The sequence below is a fragment of the Mustela erminea genome, chromosome 7 (assembly GCF_009829155.1).
Source record: "Mustela erminea isolate mMusErm1 chromosome 7, mMusErm1.Pri, whole genome shotgun sequence".
In the NCBI taxonomy this organism is placed as follows: Eukaryota; Metazoa; Chordata; class Mammalia; order Carnivora; family Mustelidae; genus Mustela; species Mustela erminea.
In genome coordinates, this window is record NC_045620.1 from 9,789,797 (window position 1) to 9,802,240 (window position 12,444).

A 12,444-nucleotide genomic window follows, 5' to 3' on the forward strand; every position below is an offset into this window, starting at 1 on the left:
CTTTTCCATTTGGAAATGGGAGACAGTATCCCTAACCGGGAGATGTGTGAAAGGGCCAGATTCTTGGTAGTTATGCGCTGGGAACCAGAAGCTGAGGGGTGTTTGAAGGGACTTGAATTTGAACATGTTTCAGACGTTGGCGATCTGATCAGCACTGCTACCTGTGAGCTCCTAACACAGGCCATTGATTGACACGCATATGGGGGTTCTCTGTTGCCTGTCCCCCACTCCTGGTTCCCACTGAACTTTGATATATTTGTGTTAGCGCTGGGCAGAGTTTTTCCACGAGGGTAAACGTTTCACGGAATGCTTTGTGCTTCTCAGCCCCTGTTCATTAATTGCACTCAGATTCAGCCCTGTCATGTTTTTCTAAGATTTGAATAGTGTTTGGGAAAAAAAAAAAAAAAGTATTTTCTTTTGGTCTTTGATGTCGTCACACAGGTCAGTGTTACCTTACTGGTATCTCCCCCCCCCCCAACAAATTGATTTATTATTGCATAGTTATTTCATATTTATGGCAGAATATGTGAAAACACAGATAAGTAAAAGAAGGAAGAAGCAAACCATAATCCGGCTAACTAAAGGTATGACCACTGTTGATACTTTAGCGACCTGCCTTCTAAATTATTTCCAAAGATGTATACTGCAAATACAGTCTGTGTATATGGAAACACTACGTGACAGAAAGGAGGCTACATTGAGTTCCAGCAAAATCTTTCAGAAAGCTGTACTGTTTCTAAGTCCCTGTGGGTTTCCACCTAGACTTGGCTGGGTCTAGAATCCTACCTTTGATATTCTGTAGCAATAAAACCTTGCCGGTCTAGGCAAGGTCAGTGTCTGGAAAACGCATAGAAACCGGCTTTCCTTTTACTTTGGAGCTGCCGGAATAATTTCTGCCAGTCAGGGGAGGATTCATTTCCTGTAACAGAAAGCAGGATTTCCTAAATTTGTTTCCTGTGCACATTCTGCTTGGGAAAAAGCCTTGAAGTGGCTTTATTCAGCCATTGATTGCAGCCTGAGGGGCATTGGGTCCTGCTTGCCACCGTAGGGTGACGCCCAGGGGAAGTGAAATCATTGTTAATCTGGCCAGAGAGAGGTGCTCCAGAGTGCTCAGCCCCGAGGGCAAACCATCTCTTCTGGATGTTCGGCAGCATTGGAAGTGGGGCACTGGCCAGTGGGCGAGGGAGGAGGCCTCGCCGAAGTGGTTGTGATGCATGTTTAGTGTATTTGTTTCTTGGTGTGAATGGTCAAGGAGGCGCTCGCCTAAGACCAGGTTGAATCAACCCTAGGACTCATTTTTTTGTCTTTTCCAGGAATTTTTTCGTATTGAAAACTTTTTTAGGCATCTAAAATCCCAAGTACTAATGTGCTCATTACAGGAAAAGTAAAATTATAGATACGATAAAAAAGGGGATGAGCATTAATTTTATCCCCCGCTATGACAGTTTATACTCTGCTCTAGATTTACCCCGGGTGTCTGCTCCTATATGGAGAAACGTCATTGCATGTTTCCGTAGTACAGCATCGTGCTGTAGCACAGGGAAGGAAGGAGCGCGGAGTGAGTTCAGTAACACCCTTTAGCAAGTCTCCGATGTCCTCTTCCTGTAGGATTTCTGTGTGCATGAGTGTGTGTGTGTGTGTGTGTGTTTCTCTGTATGTAGACGTGTGTGTATGTGTGTGTGTACATGTGTGCCCTCTGAGCACCTGCCACGTGTGGACTTGGGATGTGTATATGATGGAAAGTTTCTTGATGCCTTAGCCATGCCTTGAATGGATCACTAATTTCAGAGCAATTAATGACAACTTCTAGGTCATGTCTAGGATGTTCTTCGAGGCTGTCCCATGCTAGCAGTGTAGAGTGAAATACGTGTCTCCTTACCCAGAGCCCTTCACTCTTGCCCGCTCTGCAAGGGACCTCCTCCCTCCCTCTGAGGCACCCCTTGTGATGGGTATCGCAGTATCCTTGCAGAAATAATTCTTTGCATGGATTAGAATTTTTCTCGCCCCTTCATTATTAACATATTTTAAAAATCGTAGAAATGCAGTTGTAAATTATAGATTCGGCTGTGCACCTTTGCTTTCAGCATGTCAGTGCCTGGAGTGTCACCGGTGGTGACGTGTGCAGAGGCCTGAGTTTTACTAAAATATTGGGGTACTGTGTGTTCTCATAGTGTCTCTGGCATTTCAGGACCCTCCTGTCCACTTTCATGGCAGGTGAGGGCATCACACTGGCTTCTGGTCAGCTGTGGTCAGCTGTGTTTAACTGCCACATGCTGACTTTTTATTTTACTGCTTAATTTTTTTAATTTAAAAAATATTTATTTTGGGGGCGCCTGGGTGGCTCAGTGGGTTAAGCTCTGCCTTCGGCTCAGGTCGTGATCTCAGGGTCCTGGGATCGAGTCCTGCATCAGGCTCTCTGCTTGGTGGACAGCCTGCTTCCCCTCTCTCTCTGCCTGCCTCTCTGCCTACTTGTGATCTCTGTCAAATAAATAAAATAAAAAATCTTTAAAAAATGTTTATTTTATGTCCTTTCGTTTTAGTCCAGTTAACACACAGTGTAATATTCGTTTCAGGCGAACAGCCCGGTGATTCCGTCCCTCACCCGGCGCTCCTGACCAGGGCCCCCTTCATCCCTCTCACCGGTCTCCCCCTCCCGCCGCCCCCCGCCTCCCCTCCGGTGACCATCAGTGTGTGCTCTACAGTTAAGAGTCTCTTTCTTGGCTTGTCTCTCTTTTTTTCCCCCTTGCTCATTTGCTTGTTTGTTTGATTTTTAGATTCCACACGAGTGACATCGTATGGTATCTGTCTTTCTCTGACTGACTTCCTTCACGTAGCGTTAAGCCCTCTCGTTCCGTTCATGTCACTGTGCGTGGCAAGATGGCGTCCTTCCTCATGGCTGGGTGATCTCCGTTGCGTATGCAGATCTGTTTATCGCCTCTTCTTTATCCATTCCTTTATCGACGCACGCTGGGGCTGCTTCCATAATTCGGCTATAGTAAATACACAGGGCTGCATGTATCCCTTCGTTGTTTTATTTTTTGGGTAAATACCCAGGAGTGTGGTTACTGGTTCATAGGGTAGTTCTGTTTTAACTTTTTATTTTATGTACTTTGAACGTTTTTTACTTAAATTCAATATAATTAACGTATAGTATATTATTAGTTTCAGAGGGAGAGTTTAGTGATTTATCAGTCGCATAGGACACCCAGCCCTCATTCCATCACGTGCCTCCTTCATGCCCATCCCCCAGGGACCCCATCCCCCTGCCCACCTCCCCTCCAGCCACCCTCAGTTTGTTTCCTGGAGTTAAGAGTCTCTTATGGTCTGTCTCCCTGTTGTCATCTTATTTTATTTTTCCTTCCTTTCCCCTGTGCTCCTCTGTTTTACTTCTTAAATTCCACATATGAATGAAATCATAGGACATTTGTCTTCCTCTGACTTATTTCGCTTAACATAATACTCTCTTGTTACTATTTTTGTTTATTTTTTATTTATTTTATTTATTTATTTTATTTTTTTAAAAGATTTTATTTATTTATTTGACAGAAAGAGATCACAAGTAGGCAGAGAGGCAGGCAGAGAGAGAGGAGGAAGCAGGCTCCCTGCTGAGCAGAGAGAGCCCAATGCGGGGCTTTATCCCAAGACCCTGAGATCACGACCTGAGCTGAAGGGAGAGGCTTTAACCCACTGAGCCACCCAGGCACCCCTATTTGTTTACTTTTTAAAGATTTTATTTATTTATTTGACAGGACAGAGAGAGAGAGAGAGCAAGTGAGCACAAGCAGGGGAGCAGCAGAGGGAGAGGGAGAAGCAGGCTCCCTGCCGAGCAAGGAGCTGGACTTGGGCCTCAGTCTCAGGACCCCGGGATCATGACCTGAGCTGAAGGCAGACACTCAACTGACTGAGCCAGCCAGGCACTCCCATTTTTAACTTTTTGAGGAACCATCGCACTGCTTTCCGCAGGGGCTGCACCAGTTTCAATTTCCACCAACAGTGCCAGACGGTTTCTTAGTGGAGTGGTTTTAGGCAAATCGTCGGTGAGCCGACGGCTGTAGGAAGTGGCCACTTGCTGAATACTTGCTCTCCGAGCCCGGCGCTGTGCCCTGGGCAGACCTTGCAACCCAGGTACTACGATCATGTCTGTTTTCCCACTGAGGTGTAGGTTGGCTCCGGGGTGTCCCCAAGGCCATGTGGCTGGCAGGATTAAAACGAGGCGGCCCACGTCCTGGGGCTGGCTGTGTGATGCCACGGTATTGCTTCTCCACCCATGGGATGAGGGCTTGAACGTACTTTGTCACTCATGAGGGACTGCTGAGCGCTGTGCACCTGTGTTGGGAGCTCAGGGCTAATGCTGGGTGACCTTCCCAGTGTCTGGATATTCTTGCCTTTTCTGAGCTGGCATCCAGGGTCTCTTTGCCTCCCAGGCTCTGTGAAGTATGTTTTTTGGTCCCTTCCCTTTCTTTTTTTTTTTTTTTTTTTTTTAAAGATTTTATTTATTTTTCAGAGACAGAGGGAGAGAGCGCGAGCGAGCACAGGCAGACAGAGAGGCAGGCAGAGGCAGAGGGAGAAGCAGGCTCCCTGCCGAGCAAGGAGCCCGATGTGGGACTCGATCCCAGGACCCTGGGATCATGACCTGAGCCGAAGGCAGCTGCTTAACCAACTGAGCCACCCAGGCGTCCCATGGTCCCTTCCCTTTCTTATTTTGGGCAGCTTCCATGCTTGGTGCTAAGAAACCTTCTAGCAGACCCCAGAAGCCTTCCCACTGTCTTGTCTTCACCACTCATTTCTCCAGGATCCTATCCTTGGAAAGGAAAACCGACAAGGTTGCGTTTCTCCCCTGGTATCTAGTAACCTTGAAATAGCCCCCTTACAGATGTATGAGAGAGAAGCAAAGAGCTGTGTGCACAGGTCTTTCCCCAATGACTTAGTGGCAGGAGGCCATTCCTGTGTCCAGGTCACTGTGCTGGGAGATAGAAAAGTATAGTGAAGGGTAAAGTTCACCTAGAAGCAGATTTTATTTTTAATTGTCCCCCCTAATTATAAGAGTAACAAGCTCGTTATAGAAAAAGGAAGCAGGGGTGCCTGGGTGGCCCCATCCGTTAAGCATCCCACTCTTGGTTTAAGCTCAGGTTCTGAGATCAAGGTTCTGAGATCAAGCCCCGAGTTGGGCTCTGCACGCGGTCTGGAGTCTGCTTCGGGTTCTCTCCCTCTCCCTCTGCCCTTCCCCACCACGCTTGCACGCTCTCTTTCAAATAAATCTTTAAAAAAAAAAAAAAAGAAATAAAAAAAATGAACTATTAGAGAGAAAAAAAACATTTGGTATTTTCCCTTCCCCTTTCTCTTCTGTGCATAGAATTTAAATGTTTGGCGTTCCGCATTCCATCTTGACTTGTCCCCTTGGTGATATATCGTCTCCTCCCCGCCCCGGAGCGTCTATGGTAGGATGTTTAGTGGCTACACTCTTTTCTGCTGCTCATGTACGCCCCAGATGGTTTACTCTGTCCCCCGTTTCTGGCTGTCCTGAGTTTTAAGGTCCCGACAGGTAGCCCGATGGATTCAGTCTCTCTGCGCGTCCCCGAGTGTGTATGTAAAAGGTCCCAGTTATCTTATTCTGCGTTTTCCCAACCCTGTGGCAGAGTGACGCTGAGAACCACTGGGGAAAGGCAAGCCTGTGGCTTTGCAGTGGGGCGTGGGGCGTGGGGGGCATGGGAGCATGAGGGTGGTGGGCCCGGTCCCGCAGGTTCAGCCCTTGTGGGGCAGCCCCTGCAGGGCCACGTTCATCCGTCAGGGGTGTGTGCCCCCCACACAAATGCCTCCTCGTACCTGCGCTGCAGGCAGGGGGACAGGAGTCAGAGGGGCGGGCGGGAGGGGGAAGGATTTGAGAGGCTCTGCCCTTGCACGGTGGGCCAGGTCCTCCGCCCGCCCGAGGGTGAGCTCAGAGAACAGAGTCAGGGACTTACGGAGAAAACCCTCCTCCATCAATGTTATTTATTAACCCTGGGGGGTAAGACTCTTGAACAGAGTTTTGGCTGCTCAGAAGAGAAGGGGCTCTCTGAGCGTTTGAGGGACAGGGGAGGAAACTGTCTAATGAGCTTCCCTTGGTGTTAGTTCCGCCATGGGCGGGAGGTGCGAGAAAGTTCTGTCCTGTTTCTTATTTGGGCTGGCCAAGAATGGGCTTAAGGGAATAGAAGCTTCTAAAGGGCTAATTTTTTATGGAGATGACGCCATTCTTTTCAGATACGAATTTTCATCTGATTCAGTGATTCAGCTGATCCAAGTACTGGGTCACAGAAACATGGGTCAGGGAGTGGCCTTTTACCCTACGATCTTGCTGGCAGGTTCTTAAGCAAGACCCGTGGTATTTTGTTTGCTCCAGACTGTGGTTTTTTTGTTTGTTTATTTTGTTTTATTTTTTGTTTTTTTAATATCTGCTGCAATATTTTAAAAATCACTTAATGTTACCCAAGAATCAGCTTTTCTTGAGAAAGATCAGATCTGGAAATGGTGGGCCTAGTTTCTACTAGGCAGTGGTTAGTGGGGCTGGGTGGCTGCTGCCTCAGTTTACCCCTGCCCCTGTGGAGCCCACCCTCCTCCTGTCTGCTGCCTGTCCAGCCCCCAGCAGTGCCTTGTTGACTCAGTTTTCTCGTTAGGTAAAGATTACCTTAGGTCTCTGGACGTACGCATAGTCTTGAAAGGCTGGGTTAGGGCGGATTGGCCTATCTTTGTGAGCTCGAGTGCTGATCTTCTTGAATGCCCCCAAAGATACCAGATTCCCACGTGCTCTTAGGATTACTGCGTATCCTGTCCCTGACAAGAATTCAAGGTTCGTTAGCCTGACCTGGCATCTTTCCCAAGCACATATTCCCAGGTACAAAGGGAAAATTATTAAAACTTGTCACAGGTGGTTTATTGCTGACCCACAATGATGAAAAAGGCCTTTCATGGATCATTCTGGCATGAATTCTTCAGATGGGCATTTTAGGGAGGGGGCGCAGCAACCTGTCCTTTTGATTTCCTGACCCAAACCAGAACACACAGGCGACTCAGGACCTAGCTCCGCACCCTCCGTCCCTTCTCGGTTTTCATTTGATTGAGTTAATTTGTTTGTTCATTCATTCATTCAACCTTAACAGGGTTTCTTTTTCTGCTGCTTCTCTGACCTCTGGATATTCTGATCCGAAGCCCCAGAGACCCCACTTCTGGCTGCCAAGGACAGGGAGACTCAAAACCCCCGAAATCCTTTCTTCTTGGGTGATATGGGATGATTCTTTTTTTTTTTTTTTTTTTTTTTTTTTGTATTTTAACTTCTTATTTTGAAATAACTTTCAAGTCAACAAAGTTGCAGAGTACTTAGCAATGACAGTGCAAGGACTTCCCACATCCTTCACCCAGCTCCTGCTCATGGTGACATCTCCAATGACGATGGCACAACCATCTAAACCAGGAAGTTACCATTCACATGATCATGAATCTCGAGAGTATATTCCTAATTCCCCTAGATCATATTGCTCCGGTCTAGAGTCCAATCCAGGATCCCAGATTGCACGTAACTGTCCTGTATCCTATTCTCCTCTAACTGGGGACAACTCATGGGTCTCTCATGACCTTGGTCCTTGAGAAAAGAGCTGGCCAGTTTTTGGGGATGGAACATCTGTCAGTTTGGTTCATCTGAGGTTTTCTCTCCATTGGATGGAATTTATGCCTCTCAGCAAGAATACCTTGGAGATGATTTGCACCCCTTCTCTGTGTGTCCTGTCCAGGGTCCAGGGTGCTAGCCATTGCCTGTAACAGTCCAGGGTGCTAGCCATTGCTTTGTCTTGCTTCTGGTGGGACTAACGTTGATTCTTGGTTGAGGTGATGTCTTTCAGAGCTCTCTACTGTTATGTCACTGTCTTCCTCTGTATCTGTAAATAATAAGCATTTTATGGGAGCTTGGACCCTCCAGGATGAGAAAGAAGTAGCCTCCTTTTATACATCTTGTTTTGGAAAGAAATGCAGTTGTCTCTCCTGACCCCTGAAATGTTTGTCCCTGCTGCAATCAAGAAGGGTCGGGAAGCACCCCAGTTCCCAACCGGTTTCTTCTCAGTAGGACCTCAGGGATTTCAAGCTTCAAATTAACTCTGACTTAGGTTAACGTGGGCCAGAGAGTGGGAGGTGAGAATCAGAGACCCCCTCCACTCCACCCCCACCATGGGGCTCATGGCCTGGGGATGTCAGTCCTCAGGGAGACCCAGGGGAGTTTTGATGAGGAAGTTGGACTCAGGGTGGGGGCCAGCAGTCATGGTGGCTGGTTCCTTCACTCCATTGAGAGGTTCGCTGCCAAACAAAGTGCAGTTAGAAGGTGTTTGCCTACAGGTGTAATTCACCTGTCAGCATTTGTTACTGCTTGTCATTTCAGATTTATAGACCCCACTGTTCCTCCAGTAGGGTCCATTAGGTCCCTGGCATGGGGGCTGGGCTGGCCAAGGCCAGAACTGCCTTACCATCTAAGAAGCCCCAGACGGGTCTGGAGTTCCACATTCTTTCTCGATTGTGGAGCAGCCTCTGGGGGAGTTACTGTATTTCCTTGAAACCCAGCAACACCAACTTTTCACATCTTTTCAGAACAATGAAACAGGTTTTTTTTTTTTTTTTTAAAAGATTTTATTTATTTATTTGACAGAGAGAGATTACAAGTAGGCAGAGAGGCAGGCAGAGAGAGAGAGGAGGAAGCAGGCTCCCTGCTGAGCAGAGAGCCTGATGCGGGACTCGATCCCAGGACCCTGAGATCATGACCTGAGCCGAAGGCAGCGGCTTAACCCACTGAGCCACCCAGGCGCCCCAATGAAACAGGTTTTTAAGGGATGAAGTCACAGCAGCTTGAAAACAAGACTGGAAAAACCCCTTTCACTAACAGTCGTGGTCGAAGGCCTCCCGTGAAGTTTTTCTTTGTTACAAAATTGGTCTGTACAGGTGTAAACTTTTTCAGCTCGTGTATCGTTATGTGTTTGTGGTATCTTGTGTTGGGATATGTGTTTCCTTAATTAAAGTTAAAAATAAAAGAAGTGCATGGACTTGACAAAAATGCTGCAGTGGTAACAAAGGGATTAAAAAGTAGAAGACAGAAGTCTTGCCCCGGATACACATTTTCCGTACAGATGGGATTATTTTGTGTATATCCATGTCCCTTCATTTTAGACTTTAAGGGAGGATTGTTAGCAGATAAGACAGACCCTGCTGAAAGTCAGAGTCATTGACTTAAACAAGTTAATGAATGGGTTTCCAAAGGCTGATGTAGGCTCACAGCGAAAAAGACCGAAAACAGTCATTACTTGATTAGCCTGTTCCGTGGAGGTGGAGGTCAGTGTGACAGCGCCTTCCATTCAGGGGAATCCTGGATGCCTTCTTACGACATCATTCAAACAGGGTGGAGTTTCCCATTCTAGAGCATAAACCTCTTGCTAGCGTAAACGCCATCCGTGTCCACAGCAGAAACCTCGTTAGGTGTCCGAGCGTAGCCCACTGAAGATGGGTGCGCAGAATGTGTCGCACTGGAACAGAAACGGAAAAGAAGCCCCTCGGAGCCCCGCACTTGGCAAGAGGAGGGAGTGAGGGTGGGTGCAGAGCTGGGCTGGATCCCGGGTTGGATCTCCCCACTGCTTCAGGCAGTAGCAGCCCACGAGAGCTTCGGGGTCCCGGAAACAGAAAGAACCGTGAAGCCGCAGGTGTCCACTTGTGCAGAGTCTCTTGGAGGAGGAAGGGGGTGCTCAGCACCCCGATAGAGTGCAAGTGCAGATATCTGTGGGTTCCCTAGGACAGTGACTCTTACGGCATCTGGCCCCCACAGGGACCCTGTGGAATATTGCTCACGGTTACAGAGGACCATATGGGGCACCTGTGTCCCCACTTCTGGGCTTAAAGATACATCTGAGAACTGACACTTCCCATGCGCTCCTTATCTGTCACCCTCTGTCACTCCCCAGGTCTGCTCTCTCCTAAAACCTGCCTCTCTCCTTCCCTAAAGATTAAATCTTCCAGGAAGAAAGGGGAAAGGGGTTCTTTTTCTTTTTTAGACCCCTCCCCCCCATGCTCTTGGACTTGGCTCAAAATAACATGGCAGCTCATTTAGCATTAAAATTGCTGGACTCTTGGATGTGTTTCCAGTCACTGCCGTCACCAGCTGCTGCGAATCTGATGTTTTGAAGCAGTCGATGGGTTCCGGTGGTGTAGGTGAGAAGTCGGGGCCGGGGCTCACGCACCTGTGATCAGGGTGTCGCAGAGCATCCTGTGTTGCTCCCGGACGCTCCAGGGTGACTCTTTGCCCTTGCCTCTCCCAGCTCCTAGATGCCGTCTGCATTGCTTGGTTTATGTTCCTTCCCCCGTCTCAAAACCAACACCCCCTCATCGCCCTGAGCCTCCCTCTGCCCGCAGTTTTCTCACTGGCCGCAGCTGGGAGCGTTCTGCCGCTTGAGGACTCCTGTGGTTATGACAATCCAGAATGGTCTCCCAGGGCCCCATCCCTTGTCTTTGTCCTCCCCACCAAGCCCGTTTTGCAATCCAGAATGGTCTCCCAGGGCCCCATCCCTTGTCTTTGTCCTCCCCACCAAGCCCGTTTTGCCCTGTAAGGTAACAAGACTCCCACGGCTGGGGATTGGGATGTGGGCCTCTTTGGGGCCATTACTCAAGCCTGCCGCACACCCTGTGAACTTGCCACTCAGGGGCAGAACGGGGGACTTGGGGGTTGGCCTCCTGACTATGGCCAGGCACCCCCGAGGGTATGCTGATGCGCGAGACCCTGTGCTCTGCCAGCAGGCATGGGGTAGCTGGGAGACGGGATGTGTTTCCCTGGGGCTTTTTACTTGGATCATTGAGACCCAGGAGGCGATCCCGTGAGAGCAGCAGCCGGTCACCGTTGCTGGCCGGGAGCAGCCCGCCACGCTGGCCTCTGAGTCTGTTTCTGCGCCCGTCAGGTGGAGTCGGTCCTTCTCAGCTCAGCGGGCTGGTGAGGGGCCGGCTGACCCTGGGTGTGGACCCTGCCCCTTGGGTGCACCGTGGGCTTGTCCCGCTTACTTGTGTCTCCTTCCCGGGCAATGGCAGGAAGGGCCAGCGGGGATGCAGGCGCCACTGTCCTGTCCCTCCCCGTCTCCCCTCCCTGTCCCCACCACTGCGTTCCTTTTCCGCTCTTACCTCCTTCTCTTCCTGGACACTCAGCTGGATTCATCTGTGGACGGGGTTTTGTGTTCTTCCCCAGCTTTTAAAATAGGCGCATTAATTGCATCTAAAGGGAAATCTCAGAGACAGGTCCCGATCTCTGGCTCTTCCTGGGCTGTGTTCCCTTGGGGCAGTGCCCTTCTTCAGTGTGATGGGAGTCACTGTCCCTGTGGATGTGACGCGGGTCCTGTTACTCCCACCCCCACCCCCGCAGTCCTCTTCACTCCCTTGCACGACCAGTCTGGCCCCCTGCCTTTGACCAAAGTGAAGCAAGCCTCACTGAGGTTACTAGAAGCTTCCAGGTGGCAATAGAAGCCTTGGCTCCCGGAAGTGCCGTGTGTGGTAGGCGGGCTTGGGCGCCAGGTAAACCAGGACCTACCTGGCCTGGCCACGCCGCCACCCGTCAGCATCACCTTGTGCAGCTGAATTAGTGACCTTCCTCACCTGCGAAGACCAGTGATCTCCCCATTGGCAGTACCGCCTTCTGGGCTGGGGGCCTGGGGGCTGTGTGGTGAGGTGTTTAGCAGCACCTTGCGGGGCAGGAACCAGGACGTGTGAGGGGCACACACACCCCTTTCTCCAGTTGTGATGACCAGAACTGTCCCCACACGTTGCTCTGGGTCCCCTAGGGAGCAGAGCTGCCTGGTGGAGACCCGCTGTGGACACCTGCCTAGTTGGTGTTGGAGAAGCTTAGAGCAGAGTGTGAATGTGAGGCTCCCCCTCCCCACCACCTGCACTGCTCCCTCTTTCCCGGCTATTGCTGTGGGCTCAGTGCGAATCTTCCAGAAGGGGGCACTCTTGACCCTGTGTGCTCTCCTGGGAGCATGTAACCCTCTCTGGGGCCTGGGAGAGAAGGTGAGCCTTACCGCGTGGAGGGCGGTTGGGTGAGTGGCAGTGCCTGCTGGCCCAGAGTGACCGATGCTGTCCCCACCGGGAGACCCAGCCTTCCCCGGGGACACAGTGACAGCTGGTGCTTTGCCGGTCACGGCACCCCTCCCACCTTGGTGTTCGTTTTCTTGACCTCTGAACCGGGACCCTTGGTGGTGTGTCTGACCTTCGACCCTGTGTCCTGTTTAGGTGGCCCTGGTCCAGTGGACTGAAAGTGTGGGCTTAACCCTGGTGGACCGAGACCAGTCGTCCATGCAGCTGAGGACCCCTGGCGACCAGATCCTGAACTTCACCATCTTACAGATCTTCCCTTTCACCTACGAAAGCAAGCGGATGGGCGTCATCGTGAGGGTGAGTTACCCCCAT

General features: G+C 50.1%; 1 protein-coding gene across 6 annotated transcripts in view; it reads left to right on the forward strand.

Annotated features, from left to right (window-relative positions):
• ATP9A (ATPase phospholipid transporting 9A (putative)) overlaps positions 1–12,444 on the forward strand; it is a 129,149-nt gene that overhangs the window by 87,688 nt on the left and 29,017 nt on the right. For all 6 annotated transcript variants that reach the window (XM_032350329.1, XM_032350328.1, XM_032350333.1 and 3 more), the window contains one exon: positions 12,268–12,429. In XM_032350329.1, coding sequence (XP_032206220.1) covers positions 12,268–12,429 — 162 coding nt within the window. The remainder of the gene's footprint in view (positions 1–12,267; positions 12,430–12,444) is intronic.